Source organism: Thunnus thynnus, chromosome 5, assembly GCF_963924715.1.
Source record: "Thunnus thynnus chromosome 5, fThuThy2.1, whole genome shotgun sequence".
Classification (NCBI taxonomy): Eukaryota; Metazoa; Chordata; class Actinopteri; order Scombriformes; family Scombridae; genus Thunnus; species Thunnus thynnus.
In genome coordinates, this window is record NC_089521.1 from 10,167,212 (window position 1) to 10,193,674 (window position 26,463).

Consider the following 26,463-nt stretch of genomic DNA (forward strand, 5'->3'; position numbering starts at 1 on the left):
GCACACAAAATGGTGTGTTCAGAAGGCCTCAAGGGTTTGGCTGGTAATAGCACTCTGTAAATCCTCAGGGGTGGCCATTTTGTGGAGATGGGGATCTGGGTTTTGTCTCCGACTCCTTTTTTGTGCTAACATTGTACAGTACACCTGCATAAGCACACATGGCTACCCATACAAGATCACACACACACACACACACAGAGTCCAAACAGCGAAATAGTGCAGAGTGCAGAGTAGTGCTTCGCCAGCAATTAGTCGAGAACCATAATGGGCTTTGGAGGACTCCTACATGTCTGTACTGATATTTTGGTGAGCCTTGGTACTGAAACTCCAAATTTGAGTTCTGGGAATCACAAGCATCAGCAACTTCAGCTTCAAACTTTTCAGAAGACATTTTCCAAACACTTATTGCACTTGTGAGTGGGATGGTGTGAAGGCTAAATGCCAATATAGAGTTCTGTAGTGTTGAAGAGAAGATTAATAGCATGAATGACAGAGACTCACCCAATGTGGTAATTTCCTGAGGTGTGTCAGAGCTCTCTACAACACACACACACGCGCGCACACACACACCAATTTCAATGATAATATCAAAAATTCATTCCAGTCTACTGTTATTACATGTACATGTAGTTCTGAAAGCAAAGGATTTGACAGTGTAATTTTGATGAATGTGTTGTCATGTTACTACAGTAGACTACACTTAATGTGGTCAGGATTCATGGGAAGGGAGGATTTGGATTGTGTTAAGCTTTTATTATGACTCTTAATCCTTGGTATTAGAATATATGCAAAGGCTATAAAACTCAGTTTCCTAAGACATGAGATCAGAATATTTATTTCATGTGTGACCACATCTGCTGTTGGATTTAATATGGCAAAGATGAAGGGTAGAACAACAACTTTTTGGTGTCTGCCCATTTATTTCCAAACTTAAAAGTGAGAGGATGACCCAACTATGGCAACATGTGTTTCTTTATAACCAATACAATGACTCCAAAACAGCGTGCAGCTTACAAAACCATTACTGTGTATCTACCCACAGTACGGAAAGATTTGACAGAAGAAAGACTTAAATATCTCTATGAACTTTGCCATGTTTTTTTTTTAATTTTTTTTTTTTAACATGTTCGAAATAAAAATCTAAATCTAATCTAAATGTGCTAATGAGAATAGCAATAGCAGTACCTTATGTTACAATGGGCAGTACAGTAGCAAATATTAGTAACACCAAAGAAAGACAATTTCCTTTCTGGACATCAAAACACTTCAATAATATGAAACAGAGTCTGCATCTCATGCAGGAGCCTCATCTTAATGCTTCTTCTATCAAGTAATAACATTGGCTATTGGGTCCAGAGGCGAGGACTTCTCAGCATCACGCACAGCCGTCCGCTCTAAAGAAGCCAGCTGTGTGATGTGAGCGCCTGGCTCAGGCACTTCAGATCAAAGTAGCAATAGTTCATCAGCACATACCACAAAATATTTGCTTGATAACAGTGGGGAGATTTGCCAGATCACAGCATAATAACAAAAATCCTTTCTCCTAGCTTGAACTCTTTCAGATATAAGAGGTCATATAAAGCCATGAAGTGCACTAAGTCAGGAGAGTGGAAGACAGACATGCTTGATTTCCTTGGGTGATGGACAGAGAACCCACAGATTTATCTAATGCCATGAAAGAAATGAGAATATTTTGATATAAGAACATGAAATCAAGTTGCGAGAGAGAGAGGCGTTTTTTTCCAAGGGCAAAAAGTATTATGTCTTGTTTTACTTGACAAACTTTTCTTACAGATTTATTTATGAAGGACTAGCACATTGAAATAGAAACTTATCCGTGCTACACATTTTTCATATCATTATGTCACTCTTCTTCTATGACACTCTAAGCCTTGAGAGGTAACTGTTTGTTTAAAGGCCCCTGACACTGAAATCCAAATAAACTAATAAGCTCAACTTGTGTTTGCTGAGTTCATTTTAGGAAAGCTAAAATGACATATTGTAGCTAGATTTGTGCAGAGAGAATTTGATCAATATGTGGTGCGGCGACATGGCTGTCACAGGTATGCTGAAATTCTGATTTACTGTGTATTAAAAAGATTAAGAGTGAGATTTTGACCTGATTATGGCGCTAGACCAAAAGTGAAGGGGTCACCACAGTTATTACAATTCATCTTGGAGGGGACAATGTTCTTACAAGATTTCATGGCAATCCATCCAACATTTGTTGAGACATTTAACTTAAAACAAAAAATGTCAACCTCATAGTGATGTTAATGGTAAAAGTCAGGGGATCATCAAAGTCAGTAGGTTTCATCCTCTGGGGACTGAATGTCTGTATAAAATTCCATGGTAATCCATTTAATAATTGTTGAGATATGACCAAACTGTGAAACTGACTAACATACTGTACGTTGCCATCTCTAGAGCCATGCTGCTAGTGTGGCAAAAATTGTAGGGCCAATGTGAATGTGCAGGGCATGTATGCAACACTGCTTGCCCTTTTAGAGATCCTTAAACACTAACACCAAACCAGCACTAAAATTCTCTCTGCTGCAACTGCCATGTGCTCCTTTGACATATCATTTCAAAGTGCATATTTAACATATTATATGTGGGAAAAAAACCATATGCCTACTGAGGCCTATAGCAAGAAATGGAAGCACATTTCCTTTGTAGCGTGTCTCCACAACCCTACAAATCAGCAAGCTTCACTATTTCATTATTTGTCAAGATAAGTGAGGCACACCTGTGTTATGAGAAGAAGATTCAAACTGAACTGGACAGTGCAAGCAGCCTCTGCATTCCAGTCCAATAAGGAAAGCTGGGCACCATGGTGAGCTCAGATCATGGGAGCATACCTTCCATGTAGACATGTGAGAAACATCACAAGGCAGACTGCTTCGTTCTCAGGGAAGGGCCTTTTGCTTGTCAGCGGGGTCTGAATTGTGGGGGAGGCTGTAATCGAAACACACCAGCCATATGTAGACACTGTGCTACCCGTTCCATATGGGAATATTTACATGCCGTCTTTGTTGTTCAAAGATCAAAGCAGAGGAGATTCATTTGAGTTGATTTTATGACACGTTTTAGCAAATTTGGAGGGGGGAATTTTAAATGCCCTGTAAAACCTGTTCCACAGCATGCAAGACCACCCCATTAAGTCTGATATTCCACATGAGTATAAAGGAAATCTCACTAAGAACTGCAGAGGTTTCTACAGAGTGTGAAGGGAATGTGTGTTTTGAATATTACAAATCCATAAAGTATGTGTGTGTGTGTATGTATATGAAATGTAATCTATGTCTTCAAACAGTCGCACAGGAACAAAAACAAAAGCAGAATGTCATAAATTTATTGTGGAAAAAAAGCAACATTTGGGGGAAAAAAAGTCTATTCTGGCACATTGTTCATTTTTATATTACAAAAAGGAGAAAAGGCTACAAATCTCGATAATTTATACAAATACAACAACTTTCAAAAAATAAATCTTTAATTTAGTAAACGCTCTGTGAACACGTTTCTGCAATAACCCACTGCTTGAGATCCCTGAGCAGAGACACAGAGTGAAGCGCTTTTTTTGTTGAAAAACATCTTCACTCAAGCAATTATCAGTGTTTTTTTTTTCATAAACACTTTATATATACAGAAGGAATTAGCACATGTGGGGTGTGTTAGGTGTAGGGCAGGAATGAATGTGAACTGTGATTATCCTACTCAACATCTTACTTCACTGGTGACTATCACAGTCAAAAACAGGACAATACATACACCATCATGACTGCAACAGATGACACATATACTCAAAATTTTACCCTCCTTTTTAGGTGTTTTGCTGTAATAATGGGCCACATTACTGTACTCAACTCTATTTGGGGACTTTTGACCACAGACATGGACATCATATCTGCTAACTTTCTTCATTTTACATGTAAAACACAGTACCAGCTGGTTCTGTTGCTAAGGTAACACAAAGCAATAACTTACAATGTAATAGACTAAGGACACAGATAGTTCAGGAGGATTGTAGCCAATAACAAACAAATGATGGGAGACTCTTTTACTCCATTACAAATACTGTACATCTTTCTGAGAAGGTGCTGTTTCACTTCATGTACGCTGACAACAACAAACAAATAGATGTTAATAACACAAAATATATACAAAATGAAACCTTAACACCAAGAACAGAGTTTTGACAATATGGGAAATACTTCATGTAACAAACCAAACTTGCCCAGAAACTTGAGCTTCCACTTTAAGTCTGGCTACTTTTTTGCTGCATGACTTTCTGTATACTATACACAATGTAGGTATATATTAGGATTCATTTATACAAACACATGAAATTAGTTTTATTCCAAACACAAAGATAGGCATTAAAACATTTCCCTCAGATTTGCTATGTCTGTGCACTGTTATGTGATGAAAAGGTGTGCATCAGCATAGCTTTTGTATTTGGTTAGAAGGACTCCTTTCATATATTTCAGCTCTGCACACTCCACTATAAAAGCTTCAGGCATGTGGGAAAACGGTGTACCCAAAACTACCGTGCCTGCCTTTTTGTTGTCTACGACTTCCATGGGAAGGTAGCTTAATATTTCCATTTATAGCTTCTGTTGGCGACAGATAAGTTTCCATGGTGACTTGGCTTCTTTACCAGTGCTGAACAAGAACTAGTGTTACAATGCCACCTGTATGCTATACTGATAAAGAAGATTCACACCTTTTTATTATAAGGCATTATAATATTGAACATAAAAAGAGTCCTATTTCCTTTTCCTTTCTTTTTGAATTTTCTTGCCAAAACATAGTGTATTTGGTAATATACACTCTTCGTGGAGCTTTTAGAGGCAATCGTTGTGCTGTAATGGCTAACAAATTCAATTCCCTTTTCAAGTTTGCACTAAATGTCAGGGTCTGCTACAAATGGCTTGCAATAATACTGATATTTTTTTTCATCTCTGCATTATGAAGTGTGTAATCTCATAAGCAAAAGACACTGGAGAATTACATGATTAATTTTGAGATTTTGGATGGTTTCCGATTCTTCATATTACCTTATTTTCTTTATTATCAAGATGGGACATCTGATCAAACCAAAAACTTTATTAAACGGTGATGGAAAACCCTCAGTGCGGTGTTCTGAGATTCTTTTATCTCTTGTATATTTTACTTTATCTTGCACTGCTCTGGGACAAAATTCACTCTTTTGAACTACAATTGCTTATTTAAAAAAACCTAATTCATCACAAATGTTGAAGGATGTACCTATTGTCTCACTTTAAGTTCAAGTGCTCTAGTTCAAAAAGAAAGAAAAACAACAACAAAAAAAACATGGTTCCTGTGAGATCTCTAGTTTTTAAGAAAGTTCTAAAGAGTCCAAATACCATGTAGCGCCTGCCAAACTGTGAGCAATGCTTCTGAGGAAAGCTGCTGGCCTGAGGTGTATGCAGAGCTCAGGAGTCATTAGGAGGGCTGTGCGGCGCAGTCATGGCCTCTCTGAGCAAACATCCTCCCTGAGTCTCTTCCATCTCTCCTGGATAAGAAGAGTGAATGAGGAACTTTTGGACCGTCCTTTTCCCCCCCAAGTCTGGTGTACAGATGGCAGGTAGGCGGGCAGGGTGAGATCAGGGGCTCATGGTCCTCAGGCCCTGTTTCTCCATGATGTTCCAGAGCTTACGCAAGTTGGACTGGGTGATGGTGTCATCCGGTTTCAGTTGCAGCGCTCGGAGGTAATTGGCTTCAGCTTCTTGCAGTTTCCCATTGAGGTGGAGGATTGCCCCAAGGTTCATCAAGGCTGCAGGATACTAAAACCAAAAAAAAAAGGAAAAAAAAAAAGAGATCTTCGTCATTTAGGATATCAGTTTCATAAACCTCAGGCTAGCTTAAAGATTTGTTCCATATATACTCTGTCTTGTCTGTCCAAGAACTCATACCCTGTTATTGAGAAGTAGGTAAAATGAGTACAAACACAGTGATTCAACTGCCTGACATACATTGTAGCAAGAGACAGCTGACACATACACACAATGACAGATTTACTCATCACTAATGGTCTGTTTAGACTAAATTGATTTAATGAAAAATTCAAATTTTACAACAGCTAGGGGCAATGAAGGGATGTTTGGTGAGATTAATAATGCAAATGAAGTATATCTATTCACGCTCTGGGGGTATGCATAATTTAACAAGGAATGAGATTTGACCAAAAATGTTTTATGACACTCATTCACATGCAAAAATTAAAGACATTTTAGGAAATACACTTTTTCACTTGCTGGTCGAGAGTTGGATACAGTAGGAAGACTGATAAAACTTCTCATGTCTGTACGGTAAATATGTGAAACTATTGCCACCAGCATTCTAACTTAGCATAGCACAGAGGCTTAAAACAGGGGGGAACATCCAGCCTTGCTCTGTTAATGAGCATGTTATATTTCATGTTTTAAAATCTGTGCAAAAAACCTGATTAAAAACGACATGTTTTGGTGTTGCATGGGTTATCTGACAGATTATTTCTTGACCAGGTGCAGTAACTTCACGGTGCCTTGTCATCCCAGGGTCATGAGGTTGCCAGGCAACTAGCAGAGATTTCAGGAAGTTACTGTACAACACTGCAACATGTCGATTTTATAGTTTTTTGTGAAGATTTAACAAATGAGATATAATTGTTGATTAGAGAGCTTTCGATGTGCTTCTAGGTTAACTAGATTAGCCATTTTGCCCTGTTTCCAGTTGTTGTGCTAAGCTAAGCTAACTGGCTGACTTGCTGTAGCTTCATACTACTTAGTGGACAGACATGAGAGTAATAATAATAAGAAATTTATTATATAGTGCTTTTCAAAAACAAGTTACAAAGTGCTTTACATAAACAACATAAACAAGAGAAATTACCAGATAAATAATTAATAAAAGTAGAATTGTGACAAGTGAGGTATGAATTACTAAAACACAGTAAAAAAAAAAAAAAAGTGACAAAAATGGAAGAATAACCAATTAAAGAGAGCAATTCTGAAAAAGTACGTTTTTAAGAGAGAATTAGAAGAAACAGAGCTAGCCTGCCTGATCTCCTCCAGCAAGTTGTACCAGAGTCTCAGGGTCCTGACTCTAAAGGCTCAGTCTCCTCTGGTTTTAAGCCTTGATCTAGGAATTACCAACAGACCTCTGCCAGAGGATCTCAGGCTGCATTCAGGCTTGTAAGGAGTTAGTATATATAGTGATATAATCAGGGGCCAACCCCAAACGTGCTTTGAAAATAATCACTAAAAATTTAAAATCAATTCTAAAACATACAGGTAACCAGTATAGATGCTAAAATGGGTGTAATGTGAACTCTTCTATTGGACTTTGTGAGTTCACTTGCTGCAGCATTTTAAAGTAGTTGAAGTTTGGAGATGTTGTATTGAAGGAGACAGGAATACAGCGAGTTACAGGAGTCTAGGCAGGATGTAATCAAAGTGTGGATAACAGTTTCCAGATTCTTAGTGGATAAAAAAGATCTAATTTTCAAGATATTACAAAGTTGCAGAAAGAAAGATTGAACGACTGACTTCACCTGCTGGTCAAAGTAAAGTTTGTCATCAAAGATAACACCCAGATTTCTGCAGTGGGTTTTGATGCAACAAGACAGAGAACCTAAGTGCGAGGAAAGTGTTTACCGGAGGGGTCTGGACCTATGATAATGGCTTCTGATTTATCTGAGTTTAACTGAAGAAAGTTTTAATAGAGACAGTTTTTAACATCTGTAAGACACAATTGTATTTTTACCAACTGTGTTGTTAGGTGTTTTATACAGTATCAAAGGTCAGAGAGAATTTGAGAATGGGGGGTAAATGCATTCTTAACAGCTTGAACCTTATTAGAAAAAAAAAGATAAAAACTCTTCACATTTATCAACTGAGGGCTCAATAAAAAAGTAGCATTATTCTTCTCCCTGTTTTCTATAACTAATTGTCATCTGGAGACTGAACTCTAAAATTTTTAACTGATATTATTTATCAAACCAAGAGATCTACATCCTTACTATTTAAAATAAACATATTACATAAGATAAAAAGTAGAGATTTCCTAGACCTAACACGCTAGTGATTCCTGTTTGTCAGATCACCCAGACTGTGTTGCAGTGTTTGGTAACCATGCTGCTTTGCGTGTCCTTGTGTCTTGTCTGTGGCCACAGATGTCATAGGGTGCAACCGTGGTGGTTGTTTGAAGTGGTTCTAGATGAATATACTGTATATTCCTGTTGGTGCCAAGAGGTAAAATCATCAACAGTGTGATGAGTGAGTCATGAGGATACAAATACAGGAAAAGTGTCCAGGGTGCAATCACGTTAAGACCATGAAGTATCCAGGCCAAGGGAGGGGCCACATCTGATCTCCATTTGAATTTGAAGTGTGGAAAAGATGTCTAATCCTGTAGAGAAGCTACTGTTTTACTACTTGAGACGATTGTAATTTCCTTAATTGTAATTCCTAGGAATTAAGGAATGCTCAAATAAAACAAAATGGCAAATGATGTGCTATTACTGCAGTATTTGTGACTTTTTTTCCTATAATTATCACCACATACATAATTGTCACATGGAATGGCACATGATTATGGCATCTTGACATTTACCGATGAGCTGTCCCACAAGGCTTAATTTCTTTCCCATGTCCCATTAACTAATCAAGAGTAATTCTCAGAGCAACACTCATGAGAGAATAGTGTTTTTCTGTAATTGTGCAAACCATTCACAACAGCAACACTGCTGCAGAAAAACAGTAAGGTATACTAAAATATAAAAGATATTCATGTCACCGAATGGCTTAAAAATAAAATCTATATCTATACAAGATATAAAAAACGTATAAATATTTAACACAATCTGGAAAGTAAATTATGTTTTGGAACATGAGGGAAAGCAACCACAGATGTCTTTTTGAACCTATACACTTCCCATACATGTATTACAGTAGGTCTAAAGTTCATATTTGCATATTCATCTATGCATTGGGAATACTTTTTCAGAGAGGTTACCAAACACCAGACACTCTCACGTTGTTCATTTGTCTTGCTTTGTCTTTGAACTCCCCTCCTTTGCTCGACTGCTCCACCTTTGTTGATTATACTCACAAAACTGTCCAAACATTTCTCTATTTTTCCAGTGTCAAGGTTGAATGAGTGATACTCTATGCATGAGAATTTCAATGGGAACAATCTGTCCAATAGTGCTGCTTTTACTCACAGAGGGGAATTAAATTGATGAATAAATCAAAGAGACTCTGGAATAGTCCTATTGTCCCTTAGAGAGGGGGCATTTCTTCCCTCGACACATAAAAAAAAAGTAAAGGCTGGCATGACCGACCGTGAGCTGTTGCTCACTGACTCAAAATGTGCAGCATTAAATTAGTAGATACCAGTTTACTACACTCGATATTGTGTAGTGACATTAATCCCCTAACAAAACAAAATCAACATTTTCTCTCTGGGTTTCGATTATTATTCACAGGAGCAGCCAGGGTTCTTGACTGTAATGGTTGGGGTAATTCTGAGGCTGTTTGAGCTATAAATTACCTTCTGTTTGACCTGCCATTTGAAGGTCAAACCACAAAATAACGCTGGAGGGATCAATTTGCAAGTTAGGGATTTTAACTAGTGAGAAAAATGCTAGCCAAAATATAACTGTTTATACATATGGACATAGTTGAAAGCGGCAAGTCAGGGGGCCACACATAAATACTGTATCCACAACATGTAGGTGACAAGTAGGTGCAAGGCAAATTACTGTTAATGCCATTTTGTGGAGTTGGTGAGGATGCTATATTATGAGAAGTGCAATCAGTGGTGGAAGGTAACTAAGTACATTTACTCAAGTACTGTGCTGACGTACAAATTTGAGGTACTTGTACTTTACTTAAGTATTTCCATTTTATGCTACTTTGTACTTCCACTCCACTACATTTCAGAAGGAAATATTTGACTTTTTACTCCACTACATTTATTTGATACTTATAGTTAATTTTTAGATTAAGATTTTACATAAAATAATATATTTTAATATTCTAACTGTTGTTTAAGTTGTCTCTAATTTCTTATGCACTTTGTGTGAAAAGTGCTATATAAATAAAGTGTATTATTATTCTTATAAAAAACATAGTCTACACTTATGTAATATGATGCAGCACTATTATTATTAATCTACCCAAAGTATCTAAAATTGGCTCCACATTGATAAACATTAAAATGCTCTTACATGCATTTGTTAGTGATAAAAACAAACTATAATACAAATATAATACACTATAATAATCAATAATAATAATATTTATTATATCATCAAAATAATATTAATAGCACAATAAAAGAAGTCAGTCTGCATAATGAGTACTTTTACTTTTGATACTTTAAGTACATTTTGCTGATTTTTACTTGTAATGGAGAACTTTTAGACAACGGTATTTCTGCTTTTGCTTAAGTAAAGGATCTGAATACTGAGTGCAATAATCTCCTACTTCTGTTTCTGAGAGGTCGGTCAGTTCATAAGGTAGCATGACTTAGGATGGTGTCATTTTTCTCACTGAATGAGAGGATGACAACAGTCAAGTAATACTTTGCTTGCCACAGGGAGAAACAACTACTGTACATCTCCTCAAATCTAGTTGCTGGCAAATGTACATAAGAAGGTATTACTGGCAATACGTGCTTCTTGTATTCAATATCTTTAGCCCATGGCAATATGGTGAATTTTTGATCTCATGACTCATTACAAGTTCCTTTACAGATGATACAGGTTGTAGGAGGGATCAATTAATAGGATTTTGAGAAGTTATGAGAAGCAAAACTAAATAGAAAAAAACACAATACTTGTACTGAAAGCTTTCTCACATCCTCCAGAATAGATACTGATGAGTGAGGCAACATATGAAGCACTGAGCAAAGACTCCTGGGTAGAAAATCAACAGACTCCTGGTTTTCCTCTCAGTGCAGCTGCAGCAGAGATTCAAAAGATCTTTTTCTTTGCCCATACAGAACTTATCAATTCCTCAGTTTTGTTTCCTTCCTCCACTCTCCCCTGTTGGCTCCCATCTTTCCTCACCCAAGCCTTTCTCCCCCTTCTTTCACATTAGCTAAGACTTTTGTGATTTATACCACTGCTCCTGCATTCTTCCTTGCCCTAGCAACACTTGCAACACTCTGAAAAAGGTCCCTTGTCAAAAACTTTCATTTTTTCCTCATTTCCTGCTGCTCTGTAACCTCTCTGCCTCTCTACCCTTCCCAAAACTGGCATGTAGCAGCAGAGGCATGGCCAGATGTGGAGTATATTAGCCTAGACCGTAAAGCAACATAGGCTATAAAGACTGTTAAAGTCAAATATGAAGCTAGGTTGGGGAATGACCTGACCAAAATGACTCCAGATAGACATTTAGGTAAAGAATATCTGAATGTTGAAGAGCCAGTGCACAGCAAGCATCTGATAGGACTTAGCTTGTCTAGATAGAGGGAATTTGAGGACTAAAGGACAAAATCCCCTGAATGGAGTGAATTGTCCTCTTTCACTCAGAGCGACCAGACATATGTGCTTAATATAAAACACCAGAGCCTTTGGAGAGTGAAGAGTCAAGCGGCAGTAAAGCATGAAATGACAAATGAAGATGGACAGGGTACATGGCTTAAGTCAAGTCGCATCGGAAAGAACAAAGGATAATGGTAAAGAAGACGGATGAAGATCCTAAATTATAATTGTGCATCAGCTGTAAGCAATAGAAATGGCAAAAGGCATCCAAGCAAAAGTGACCAAGTAAGGACAAAAACATGCCTCCGTGTTTGGATGTGGTCATCAAATGCATGTTTATATGATTACAGATGCCAAGAAGCAGTCATGTGAAAATTACACTGATCTGGCCCTGAAATAGATCTGTGTGGAGCACAAACATCCTCATTTTAAAGAAGTACAAATCCATCAGGAGGCCGCAAACCAATGGTATTCTCTGGTTAACACTGTCACAGGAAGTGACTGAACACTCCTCATAATAAAAGGCTACTAATAACAAATAATTAATGGAAACATTCCCACAGTTCACCTTAAACTTTATGATTCTGTTACATTATTCATGTATGCATTTGAACTGGGACAATGAGAACAATAATTCTCCTTACCATACATCTGGGTTTAATTAGATGTTAAAAATACACAATGCTTTGGTAAGAGCTGAATGCTGCATCAACACTGAGAACAACAAAGGGGATAGGAGCTCAATTTCATGGTTTGTATGGAAATGTAAAAATGTATTCTTCTGTTACAATCAGGGTTTTTTTGTCTTTTTGTTTGTCATTGTTTGTATATTATACCAGGGTTTTGTGTGCTTGCAGAACTAAACTTTATGTCTGTATAACATTGTCCAGATATATTTTGATCATTAATCCTGAGCCAATTTCTTCTAATCAAGATGCAGGAACAAACAGGGTAACCACATGCCAAACATATTTTGCTCCCATTGCAGACCTCACTTAAACAACTCGACCCCTCTTGTCAGAGCTGCCAAAGACTGGACCCCATTCATTTTCAAGATGTCAAAGTCCCCTGACTGAGTGTTATTATCATTATTCTTTTCAATCTACTTACCCATGGCCTCTCCTTTGAAGTTGGTGATGGATGCTGCACAAACAAACCTCTGAGCTTGGTTAAAAGCTAGCCCTGGTTTTTTTCTGACATCCACTGACAATGAGGGCCGTTGTGAGGAGGCAGACGGGGCAGTAATATGGATGGGATTATTGGAAAGCCACCCAGACTGTGATTGCATAGTGTCCATCAGGGTAAATAGTAATGGGGATGATTAGCTAGTTGTGGCTGTACTCACATTGGGTCTCAGGCTTGCTGCTTGTCCGTAATACTTCTCAGCTGCCTCATTTAGGCTGGCTTGTCTGAAAAGGTAAAACAGAGAAAGGCAATCATTACTCATCTTTATTGCTCCCGGCTTCAGTTGAGGCCTTGAACCCTATGTGTTTACTGGCGCTTAGGGGTCACTGAGAAAATAACAGGAGGGAACAGCATGAGGAAAGAGAAAAGCCGATCCAATCGCCTGTAGGGTTCTCATTCGATAGCATCTTTCACTTGATAACATCTCTGCTGAGCAGTGCACAGCAAGCACTTTCTGTTTTAATTGAACTTTGAGGTCAGGACATGTGGCTTATTGGGTACTTGAAGAAAAGTCATCAACAAACTAAGACTGATGAGAAATATTCAATGTACTAATTACAGCCAATAGGGGAAAATGTGGCTTGACATGCTGGATGGTTAAAGAAATTGAAGGTGTACAAACAGTATGGAAACATAAAATCATTTAATCATACTATCATAAAAACAGGACAGCAGAGTTGATGGCACAGATGCACTAAAACATGCTGTATATTCCACACTGCGACAAAAAGGGTTTTTGGGCAGATGGCTTGTCGGCATGACTCCCTGGAACCAGAAATACTTTGTTCCTGAGGACATAAAACCCACAGTCATGACAGGAATATACTATATTATGCTTTTTATCTTCCTCATAATCCACTGCTCTGCCTACTGTTATACATGCAACTGTGGCTCCTCTGTGACATGGCTTTTCCTGTCATTAATACCATGGTAAACCAGAAATCACCTTTATGGTCCGCAGCTGCATGCTTTTCACTGATGGTAACAATTGTCTCATTGCAAACAATTTAACTTTGACGAAGTCAAGGGCAGAGCAAACGACGGCTGGCTGTGGAGCCCCTTAAGTCGTAATGATCAAAGGAAGTGAGACCATTGGAACCACAGTTTCATTTAGGCTGTCGCAGTCTATTAAGGGATCATCCTCCATATGGTTCCAGATAAAAGGAAAAAGCTTTTATTTTAGGATAACCAGGTCAGTGGCCTAAGAATGCACACAATACTTATGTTTGGTTCGAATGACACTGTCTTATGTGTTCTAGATGCTTTTATCATTTCTCACTGAACAATCAGTAGACAGCTTTTATTTCTTATTCTGAATATAACATGATGAAACTTTAACAGCTTACAGATCCCCTTCACCATGTTTTAAGATATATGAAAATAATTTACTTTGAATAATAATTCATCTAATATATTTTTTTCTACAAAACGTTCAATAACTACTCACAAATTCTTGCTCATTTTCCCTCATTGAAAAATCCAGAATCTATGAATATACAAGTATGTTTTGTTTGAAAAGTGCTAGAAGCACAATGTCTTCTTCTTCACTGAAAAGTTCATTCTCAGTGTATATGTGCCGGAAGTTTCAAATTTCCAAACAAAACTTGTGTAAGCTGCATACTGGACCATCAGAGGGACTTCAGAGGTAGTTGTGATGTCACAAAAATGTCAGCAGATGAATTTGAAAACAGCTTGCCAAACTCTGCACATACATCACTGTGAAGTAACAATAAGCAAAACATATTTTTGAGTGAAGGGGGTCTTTAAATATAACATTTTGAGGACACTAATTTTTCATATTGCTTGTGTGTTATTTAAAAATGAAAATATAGCGTGTACAGAAATTGTGACCTTAAAGTCCATTGAGAGTTGTGACCCTAGAAACTGACATTCAAAACTAATGACTGGCAAGTAGAAGAACCAGTGTAGTGGCATCTAGCGGTAAGGTTGCAGATTGCAACCAAATGAATACCCCTCCCATCACCCTCCCCTTCCAAAAGTATAGGCGAACCTACTGTGGCTGCAAAACTCACAAAAAATGCAAAATGCCCTGTCTAGAGCCAGTGTTTGGTTTGTCCATTCTGGGCTACTGTAGAAACATGGCAGTGCAACATGGCGGGCTCTGTGGAAGAGGACCCGCTCTATGTGGATATAAAGAGCTCATTCTAAGGTAACAAAAACACACCGATTCGTTTCAGGTGACTATACACTAATTAAAACATATTTATGAATATTATATTCCATTTCTGCCATGTCCGTTCTGCTAGATGCCACTAAATCTTACACACTGGTCCTTCCTTTAAAGAACTTATCTTTCATGTTATCCACACACACAAGAACATGCCACTGCTATTTTTTTTTTTCAGTGCAACTGAATTTTTCCAACTGCGCTCCAAAGAAGCATTTTACATTCCAAAAGCGATCCAGACACCGAGTTGAGTTGCTGAATTTGTCCTGAGATTATAAATGTGGGTTCCACGTCCAACCACAACCATATGTTTGTTTGCCAGCATAATATTTAGAAAGCGCAACCTTCTAAGAAAAAAAAAAGCACAAATCTAATTCTATAATATCATTATCACATTTATATGAACACATTATCAGAAGGGAACTGGAGAGCTGCCACACCATGACCAAAGGAGCAGCACAACCTCCTAGATCTGTCTGACTGCGGGTTATGAGAGTGCAGAAGGCATTGGACGCCAAGTATGTAAACCACTGCTTGGGTTTAAGCCCGAGGAAGAGTGTGAGACTAAGAGCACAGGAACAAAGAAAGAGAGATGGGAAAATGTAGCATGAATTAATGAAAAAAGCATGAAAAAATCTTGATCATGTTTCAAATCAGCAATTCAACCACTGATCTTCTTACCCTGACATCTTGTTGTCTGGAGATGGTTTATTAACTCCAGATATGCACAAATCACAACAATGACAGTACTGCTTAATAGCGTGACACTGTTAGATACTAATGACTCAGTGAACAAACTGCATTTTTGACAGCAGCCAGATATTTGTGCTTAAAACCGCAGCCGTCCCATCTGTCTTGAGTACAGAATTGCATTTTTTTCAGATTCTCTTTGTTAGAATATTACACTGAACACAGACATCTTCCCTAAGGAGAGTACGGTATGTGCAGTACACCTTATGTAACTTGCAACCACTTTCTCTTTATTTCCATCCTAACATTACCAATTTAAACCAATTTTTTGGAAATCGAGACACAAATATGCACAAATGGGCATATCTAACATTATGACATGCTAATAATATATAAAGTACTCTTTCAGATCCGGTATATTATATTATTATATTAAACATATGGTTTGGATGGGAATCATGTATGAGGTGAACTATGAGTGCTTCATGTGCGTTATAGTGGTTCTTTTTCTGGCCGTGAACATCTACAGATTGTACTTTACTGTTATCACATCACAATTTAATTTTTCACTTTCATTGATTTGATACATTAAATGAGCAGTACAAGCACAAGAGGGCAATAAAAGACATTTGCACTTCTGAAAGCTTCTGCCCCTCCCCCCGTGTAGATTTACTTGTGTCCCCACCAACTGAGAGCCTTTCCACGTCTGCGTCCAAGACAAACACATAAAGAACATGAGCTGCGGAGGAGTGAGACCCCATGCCAAGCAGGCGGAGAAAAGTTCAGCCTGATCACTGCTTGAAGTTCTTTTTAGCTGCCAGGGGTCTGGACCCTGGAAGAGGCTCTTGATGCTGAAAGCTGTTGGTGGTGAAGATCCTGCGTGATCAGACTGGTGGGCGAAGAGCTATGCATGAAGCAGCTGGGCAAGAGTCTTACAAAGAGCTGTGCAGCAATTCTCTTGGGTAAAGAAGCAGTGGTTTTACCAAACTGTGGTGATTCAAGATAAGCAATAATGGTTTCAAAAATAAACCTCCTTTCAGCAGGCAGCTGTAATTTCAATGCAAACAAGGAAATCTCTATACTGAGTAATATAATGTTGTAGGTTTATTCAGTCAGTGGAGCAGCATACCGTAAATTGGCACACAGCTTTATTTACAAATTTCCACTCATGGCTTGCATTCAGAAACACAACAACTTGTGGGCTGCTAAAGCCTCGCTTCTCAGGCTCATCGGCTGAACCTTGCACTGATTTGGAAGCAGACTTTCAAGTATGAGCTAGGGCCAGCAGAGAAAGAGTGAAACAGAGCGGGAGAGAGGTAAAGAGAGAGAGCATATGAAGATACATAGCTGCACAGCACGCTAAGACAAACCAGGAGCTTTCAGGCTGGCACTGCAGCAAGAGGAGAGGATTACAAAGTACAGCCAAGTAAATCACACTGGCTGAGGAGTAGCGTAAGCCCCTGGATAAACCGTGCAGACAGTAGACCTCCCTCTCTCATACACAGCTTTTCCTTTCTACTCAGCCATGGAAAACTGTGGCCCACCCATCTCATCTACAGAGAATGAAATAAATACAGTGTCTTTGTGCTTGTGCTGGGGCTTTTCCCCAGCACGTGTCTAATCAAACACTCACCTGAGCATGTGGGCTGCGCTGAAGACCACATCAAACTCCCCGCTGTCCAGGCGTGCGGCTTTCTCTGCCATCTCTGCCGCTTCCAGCAGCCGTGACTCTTCCAACAAAAACTGACCTGGCAGGGCAGGAGAGAACAGCACCACTGTTAAAACACTGAGGGATGCCTAGAGAGGCACAAAGGGATACATGATAGAAGTGTTGCCTTTGGCCTATGCAGAGGGACAACCCTGTCCGTCCTGGCAATAACATGCTGAAACACTAGATATGAATGCAACATACCATCACTCTTTGGCCATCTCTCAGACTCATTTGTTCAGATTAGTCAGCCTTGATAGATCTGTTTCTTTATGATGAAAATGTTTCTTGTAGGAGGTTTGTGTCTTATTACGGGTGGGGCGGCTTTTTGCAGTTAACCTCTCATGAGATGGGATTATGACACCCTGACAAGGCCATGAACTAAGGGTGGATCTCTTGGTAAGGGCCAGGTTTAGAGAGGAATTAATACCCTGTTGATTTTGGTTAGCCCCACTACTGTACCAGGATGATAAACCACCAAGTGAACTGAAGCATATTTTCCTTAATAACCGTGGGTGAAATTGAAGCCGTTTGTACAGGCCTGAGGTGAGAGCTAGACTTAAAGGGAGACTTTAGACCATGACTGAGCGTAGCTCCAGGCTACAAACACCTCAGCAGTTGTCGGGCATGTGTGATATTTCAAAACAAGTCTCACAGTTAAAAAGAAAAGACAGTCCCTCAATCAATACTAATAATGTCAGTGTCCTGGACTGCCCTGATTTAATTTAAAATATTTTACAAAGTTGGTCTATGTATACAGACTGTGATACTGTAATTCATGTTCATCATTTGAGAGTGCAACTTTTAGGGGAATACTAGGAGGTCTAGTTTGGAACACAGAAAGTATCCTGCATGACACTGCACATTTTGCATGTTTGCTGTTGTGCTGACTGTAAATATATGAATCTATAAACTACTAGAACCTTATCAGAATAAATGACTGAAAGTTGGATGGATGCATGTTTGAATCGGAGCAAATTGAAACTCCCATAATATAGGTGTTCTATCTTTAATCATTTATCTAATGCTTGGCTATCTATATCCTACTCTAATGACATTCTTTCCCTCGTTATCAACATTGTTCACCTTATCTTTAATAGAGTTCTTTAAAGATGACAACTTAGACCGACACAACTTCAACAGAATACAAATATCCTCTGTCATGACAGATAGATGTCACATGCAAGCTGGTGCAACGATAACAAGCTGACAGATCAGTTCATCATAAAACGCTTTTAGGTTTTAGAGGCTTTTAAAGAAAGGAGGTAATTAACTCAGCTCATTCAAACTCACTCTTACTATCACAGTAATTCAAATCCTTTTTTGAGATTAAACACTGCAACTTCAAGGCATGTGTGAGTCACATGGTAGCAGGCTCAGACTGGCAATCTGGCAACTGTGGCAAATGCCAGATGGGTCGGCCCACCTAGTGGACCACAAGGCCACCAGTAATGTAGGGAAAAAAAATTGTGGGAAAAAAAATTCAACCTGCTGGCTGCAGCCTACTTGATGTAGGAATAGCCCATCTGATTGGGGGTTACACTGTCCTAATTGTCAATAGGCTACCTATACTGTAAGGCATGTGCAAGAAGTGCTACCGTCGTCCTCACCCCACTCCTTCAAGTGGATGCATCCATCCATGTAATGTCAGAGGTCAACTGGGAAATAATTAAATCAAGATACGAAAATAAAGCTAGCCGATACAAATGGATAAAGATCCCAAAAAGCCAAAACATGGAGTGGAAAAGGTCAGAGAGAAAAAGCAAGTAAAATCTTGAGGCTGATGCTGCAAAATGTTTTAAGTTATCATATTTATTCAAAAATACCGATGCCACTGCCACACAAAATCCTGTTAGTCTGCCTCGCTGAAGTAATAATTTAACAGTCCAGTGTCAAATGTAGAGGAGGAGGAAAGAGTCTGTACAGATGAGCAGGCTGATTCCAGTAGAGAACAGGGGCAAGAAGAGGAGGCCGCTGCTGAGGACGAGCAAAGGTGCATGACAACCTCCCAGCAGGTGATACTGCTGGCTCATGTAGCGACAGTGTTAACAGCCAGAGGGGATTCATCATACTCAGGAGCCTGCCATCAATTATTATCTTCTCACCACCTAAGGTAGGACATGCTATTCTATTCTATTCGCTGCTTAAGGCTGCTGTGCTGCTTTGCTATGCTGTGTTTTTTAAATGATGTCAAGGCGAGAGTGTTATTATGGCTCAGCTGATTAGTCACTCTGGATATGTTCCAATAGAGTGCAGGCATGCTGCTTGTCACAGTCTGACAATAGCAGTGAATGAACATTTAAATAGTGTCAGTGGCATGAAATCCTGACTGTTAAGCCTGATGTGTGAAATGCATCAGAACAGCTGTGAACATAAATAGAGAGCTGTTAATTAATGTCCAATTTCAGACACATTTCCAGATCATCATTAGGGTAGGCCTATAGGAAAGCTTTTGTCCAGTGTGAAAATTAAGTTCTGGCTATTTTGTTTCATGATAACAGCATTGCATTTTCTCATAGATCACATTCATGACACATGATTATGTCATGTTTGGTTTATTTGTGAAGCATAAGTGCACCAAGAGTCGGGTTGCCAATACCAACTGTCAAATGAATAAAATCTGAAGTGTGCCTCTTGAGGTGCTGACTTTTCCTCTAGGCTATTTCTTGGCTATTTATTTATTTATTACATTATTTTATGAAATCCTGTAAGTACACCTATTGTTAGGGTGCCAACTTTCTATCTATTGTTTAGCCTAAATGTTATTAATAGCCTGATATTGCTTTATGCAACACATAAGGGCGTATGTTGGGGAAAATTGAGGCCGGTCTAGACGGAAATTGCCAGGGCTGAATTTTGCTCCCAGTCTGACCCTGCATAGTAGTAATGTAAGACAGAAGAGACGCTGACATTGTCACGTTTCCATAAAATCAAAGAACAATAGGAGGAAATCATCCTCTCTTCTCACGACTCCCCACCATATACAGACTGACATAATGGCTGATTGGAGGAAGAGACGGCAAAGGGTCGGCCAACAGTGTTGTCTTGCCAGGTGTGTACAGTGAGTTCCTGCCTTTGTGCAGACAAGTGCGGCATGTATGTGTTTAATTGCCAAATTAAATATTTGAGGGAGTAAGAATGAAGTCAGGATATGTTAAAATGAAAGTAAAAAATATCACTACTTACCATAATGCATGTAACAGTTGCCTTTAGTGGGATCGAGTTGGATGGCCTTCAGGAAGTACCTCTCTGCTTCTGTTTTCTGACCCTGAGGGAGATGGATTAAACACAGTGTCATTATTGTTTCAACTGCTCCTCAAAACTACTCACTGTAAAAACACCACACTCAACTTAACAGCCAAAATACCTTTGTGTATACCTAATGTCCCCCTCCAAACCACAGACCTACTTTAACAGTAAATCTTAATAAATAGACATGAAACACATGTAGCACCAGTGTTATTCTTTCAAGCTCATGTGTCGTCCTGTCAAACTACACACTGTCATGCTTGGCACAGTGGACCAGACGGGGCAAAGGCTCATTCATTACACACTTTTATCTGTGCAAATAACACTTCCAGAGCATAACCACAGATTGCCGGTGTGTGTGGCCTGACCGCTATGAAACAAGACAGAGAGCAGTAGAATGGAAATGGGGAAGTGGTGCAGGAGGGTGGAAAGGAGAGAGGAGTTAAGACACAGAAAAACTGAGAAACAGTCAGTGAGCTCATGTATCTATGTGGATCTCTGGTGTTGTTTCACTCTTTGGAGAGATTAAATGAATCCATACTGGAAGGGTGAGTACAGCATGATGAGGAAAAGCAACAACGAAGCCCTGTGGACCTCAAGAGCTCCCTTAGGTCCTTTAGACTGTGACACATAACCAATCACAGCTCAAAGAGAACAAAGCAGCTGGCCAATAGAAGTGGCAGCTGGGACTTTGACACATCTCTGCTCTCCGTTGGGGACCAGATGCCATCTGATCAACAATTAACAATGTTCACTCATCTATAAAGGCTGATGTTCTAGCATTAGCAAGGCAACAATTAGTGTGCGTTTCACTCTAAAACACTGCATGAATTATGTATAAAAAAGACTTATTAAAATGGAGATTTACCAAGACTATAAAGGCTTTAGATATAATGCCAAATCATCAGAAAAAGATGGAGGAAGACTACATAAAGATTGCATAAGCCAGAAAAAATAATGTGTTTGAACTCAGTGTGAAATAAAGCAAATTACTTCTGTTTAGTCAAATAGAATAGGCCCACATCCAATCAGTACAGTCTAGTATTAATGACTGTATACTTAGTCAAGCATATAGATTTTCAGTGAACTGTAGATTCAATATAATACATAATTTTCTAATGTAAACATCTGAGTGTGGTTTCCCTTGATGCTGCGGAAAATCAAGCCTGTGTTAAGTATATGTTTAATAGAGATGATGGTGTCCAACTAGCGATCACTGTTCCAGTCTGAAAAGCATCATCTTTGTGTATTTTTATACTTGTATTCACAGATGGAGGAATGTGTACGTTTGAGGGCCTGCTGGTTTTATAATAACAGTGGCCTACGTCTGTTTGCTAAACCTCAGAATTAAGCTTTCACACACTGAAATGAGTTGCAGTTGTGAGTGGATAGAAAATTTTGATTATGACAACTATATTAATGGAGACCATGGCCAGAATAAGCTATAAGGTGAACGAGTGTCGAACCTCCAAAAAGCAACAAGTTGTACCTTTCTCATTACTCATCTCAAAGGAAATGTTATAACTATTCTTATTAATCCCTAGAAAGGCAATTTGTTACACTACATGCTATATTACTTCACTGTTGGACCCTGTAACCTGGCAACTTTGCTTTCATCCACAAATTTATGGATTATAAGTCATTTGGCTCACCTGTACGCCTCTAGGAATAATCAAGGTACCCAAACAAGTATCGGTGTTCAATTTCCCCCTTGTTAAGTAAAATTGTCACAGTGCCTCCACCCAATAGAAGTCAGCTACTTTACAGGCCTGTGGAGAACTCAAAATTGAGTGCATTAAAACCAACTGATATTCCTAAAATACATTTAGAAGCTTCTCAATCTTAGAAGTCTTGATAATGTTTGGACTACTGAGATTCAGATTTGTACTGGGCTGAGGGATCATTTCAGTGAAGGCAAACATACTTGACTGTCGGAATAGAGATTTGTCTTTAGCTAATTGTGTGTGGCCCAGGATTTTCTTTCTAAAGTGGAACTTATATACTGGCAAAATAACTACTATGTGTGGCACTACTCTAGACTACACTACTACTCTAGTGAGAGCTAATAAAAGGCATGTCACTCAGTGGAAATGACAAAAACCAGGATCAATGGAACCCACTGCTTGCTTGCAGTCACTCCATTTCTACATTTTGAGACATGGCAACCTCTTTGTTGATCTGAAAGCACCTTGAGGCCATTAAAATCAGGAGAGGGTGGAAAACACAAAAAGAATGCTGTCAATAACATCTCCTCTTCTACTTTCTGTTAACTATATGTACTTCTCATTCCAGTCAGCTCACTGTGTGAGTACATTACCCTTCGTTTTGTCACACATGCTGAGTTTAGTGGTGCGTACCTCACACCTCAAGTCTCCTGATAAGATCAGATAAACCACAGATGTAGCTCTAGCTCTGTGAGCGCTGAGGTGATTATGAATGAAGCCTGCTTCGTATTAGCTGAAGGAAATGACAAGTGGATGACTGAGTCCAATATTACAAGCGTCACCATGGCTGTGTCCATCTCTGACCTGTGGTGTGTACATGGTGCCCGAAATACATCCTGATCCCCTGGAGTGCCAGCGGAGGTGTTGAGGGGTCGGCACAGCAGGGGGGTGATACTGATCTGTGTAATTAACTCTCCCTTCCTCCCCTGTTTTGCCCTTCCTTCATCCACAAATCACAGCGACTCTTTGCTCTTCGCGCTTCAGCTACCAGCTCAGCTCCACCTCCCTCCTCTCACCCTTCTCTGACCCTGCTGACAAGCCTTATCTCACAGTCTCTCCACCTCTCCCGCAGGGATCTGAACCTCAGAAACCCCTGACAGTATCTAAAGCATCTTCATCACTCATAGTTGTGCCACAGGGAGCACGGAGGTAGGGGATGATAGAGGTGGGGGCTGATGGGCTGGTCAACTTCCAGAAGTGGTTTTGATCATTCTTAAATGCTGTTGTCACCAGGGACAGAGGCTATAGCCACAACAGAGAGAACATACATAAAATGATATGACTCAAAGTCATGGGTACAAACTTTCTGACACATTTCAATAAAGAATCTTCTTTCTTTTAAAATTTCCTCATGGTTGAAGAGGCTCTAAGCCTGTCCTAACAACTGACTCCCCTTCTCTGATGACATTATTTGCACTCACAGGATCATGCAAGCTCAAGACCCTTCTTCCATCCATCATAGTCAGAGATCTACAGAGATTCATCCCTGCAGGTTTGAACTCTACTTTCCTCCAAAATCAATAACACTTTCTTAAATAAAATGAGTTTCTCTTCACGGCCCACTGAATTTTTCCCCTGAGTCCACTTCACCAAGTCTTAACGCTCTCCTCTAAAGAATTGTGTTGTTCCCCTAGACTGTCCTTGCTGACAGAATTTGGTTTCAGATGGTTTTTGAGGTCCAGCGGCTTTTGTGCAGAGAGGAATTCATGTCAGTTTAACAAGCAACTTTTAGCTGTGATGTCAGTTGAACTATTCTTAAAGCTGGCAATCAGTCGGAGTACAGATGGGAAAATCAATCTAGTATGCTGCTCCAGCTTAATCCAATTTAGACACACAAACTGTAAGACTTGTAAGACTTCACTGAGGATGCACTACGGTAATGGTGTTATTGCATGACACCCATGAGTAAGAAACAAGACTAATATTGGACTAGGGGCTCACTGTTAACTGCTGATATGAACACGGACTAAAAATTGTCAAAACATGCTGGAAAATTAGGGGTTTGCCAGCAAGTTCAGATAAGATGACATGCCTGTAAAATTCCTCCACACATATCAGTTGTGATACACACAAAATCATAATTTTGGAAAGATTCAATGAAAAGAACTTGAAAAGGACTCTGTTTCCATGCGGGAAATGAGAGGGGACAGAGCCAGGAAGAGTCTAGTCTTTCTGTGGAAATCCAGATCCCACTGCTCCGGGCTTTTTGAACACAATTACGTCCTTTCATTAGGGCCCAGACTGTGAGAGAGAGGGGTGTCAGTTGAAGAGAAGGCCTCTGCCCTTCTTTTGCCCTCCTGTGCAGCTCTTCCTTTTAATTTGTTTATTTCTGTCCTGACAGTCCTTTTCAGCTCTAACTGCTCCTCTGACGCCAGCTCTATTCCAAGAATGCCTATCTAGCGATGATCTGTAACGGATGACTGTATGATCCAACCACAGGACCATCTCCTCGTCGTCTGGGACCCTGGAAACTTCTGCCCCTGAGACCCTTCTACATAGATGGCCTTGTCTTTGCTTATCCAAACATAGGTCAGCTGTCTGACCCTGAAATTATATTATCTTTGTTGACCTAGAAAATGTAGAGTTTTTTTTACAGCGTGTAGAGATTTCAATTTTTTTCTACATTTAACTTTGCAAACATGCCAAATGCCTGATCTGTTCTTGCTGCTGTTGATCCAAAGCAGCTTGTTGTGCTACTTTTTAAGACCTAGACAAGGAATTTAGCAACAAGTTACACAGGCCAAAAAAAGGGCGGCCACGAAAATACTTTTAATCGGGAAATTATTTTCCCATGACAGAAACATCTTGAGAAACTCAATGTGATCACTCTCTTCCGCTCTTTTTCTTTTCTCTCACTCGCACGCTATTGATCAACTGTGGAGACTTCAGGAGAATATTACAACCAACAGAAAAGTGCCGGACAGAGCTGATGAAAAGTTAGAGGACATGAAAGGGAGCGTAATGAAAAGAACCGAGAGAGGACAGGTAGAGAATGAAAATTGGTTTGGGGATGCAAAAAGTTAGACGGTGTGAAGTCAGGCATGTCAGCAAGTCAGGCTTCAGACCAGAAGTCGATACAGAGGTCGATACAGCAGACCAGCAGAAATAACTTTGGTAGGGACGTGACTGACTAACATTCAGCCTCCAGCACATCCATTGATGAGCGAGTCTCTTAGCCCCCGAGCTACAGTATACAGACAAAATTGCTGTCAAAGTTAGTAGTTGAAAATATTGAATTTAGTTGACTGTATGAGTTTGATGCTGGGTGTTGCTCATAAATCTTAAACCTAGCCTATATATTTGCTGGCCACAAATGGCAAATACATAATAATACATATCAAGAGATGCTAAAACATAATGTTTAAGTAGCACTAATGACTCACTAATGTCAATTTACACAGCAATATCTATATAAAGTTTGCTAACATTAGCCATATCAAACCAAGTCAAACTGTAGCAGAAAAACACCTGAGTGTACTGATTTAAACAAGAGTGTGTTTTGTTGCTTATGAGTTCAACTTTTGATTTTTAAGAGAAAGAATTTCTCATTTCTTCTCTCAAAAATAACATAGTCTCGTCTTAAAGATAAAACAGAACAAGGGAGGATGACATAAAAAAACAAAGTCTTACCGTCATAGCCAGGAGTTTGCCGTAGGTGAGGTGTGCAGGAATGTGGTCCGGCTTGGCTCGCAGGGACTCTTGGTACCAGTGTTCAGCTTCAGTCAGCTTGTTTAGTCTCATGTAGGCCTCTCCTGTGAGAGCAAAGTGGGGGTCGAGTCAGGGGTCAAGCTGTCAGAGGTTAAGAAATCACACATCTGCCGATTGTTCTGCTGTGGATGACAGAGTGGCAGTGAGGCCAGAAACTCAACCCCAGACGCCATGTTGTCTATAAATTTCATTTATTTTCACTTGTATGGTAATATCTGGCACTGAAGAGACTGCAAGTTAACCTTTGTTTAAAATGCCATGTTCATACTGAATACTACATGACTACCTTCCGTATCTTTTACAACAGCAAACCTTTCATACAAAGTCAGTAATAATGTTTCGCAAGAGGTTTTGATTTCTTAAAAAAATAAAAAAAAACCTCAGTTCAGTGGGTGGCTTAAACAACTATGGGAGAATATCACTGAGTCTGTAACACTCTCTCACTCTCACTCCTCTGTCAGACATCATCTCGTACCTCCCCCACCGCCAAATCTGACCCTCTGCCTGCTAACAC

General features: G+C 39.4%; 1 protein-coding gene across 1 annotated transcript in view; it reads right to left on the bottom strand.

Annotated features, from left to right (window-relative positions):
• Positions 1-3,341: 3,341 nt before the first annotated feature.
• Positions 3,342-26,463, bottom strand: part of tmtc2b (transmembrane O-mannosyltransferase targeting cadherins 2b) — a 97,031-nt gene continuing 73,909 nt past the window's right edge. Inside the window, exons 8-12 of the mRNA XM_067589125.1 lie at positions 25,872-25,993; positions 20,455-20,536; positions 17,194-17,308; positions 12,843-12,906; positions 3,342-5,810 (exon numbers count right to left, since the gene is read on the bottom strand). Coding sequence (XP_067445226.1) covers positions 5,631-5,810; positions 12,843-12,906; positions 17,194-17,308; positions 20,455-20,536; positions 25,872-25,993 — 563 coding nt within the window. The 3' untranslated portion in view covers positions 3,342-5,630. The remainder of the gene's footprint in view (positions 5,811-12,842; positions 12,907-17,193; positions 17,309-20,454; positions 20,537-25,871; positions 25,994-26,463) is intronic.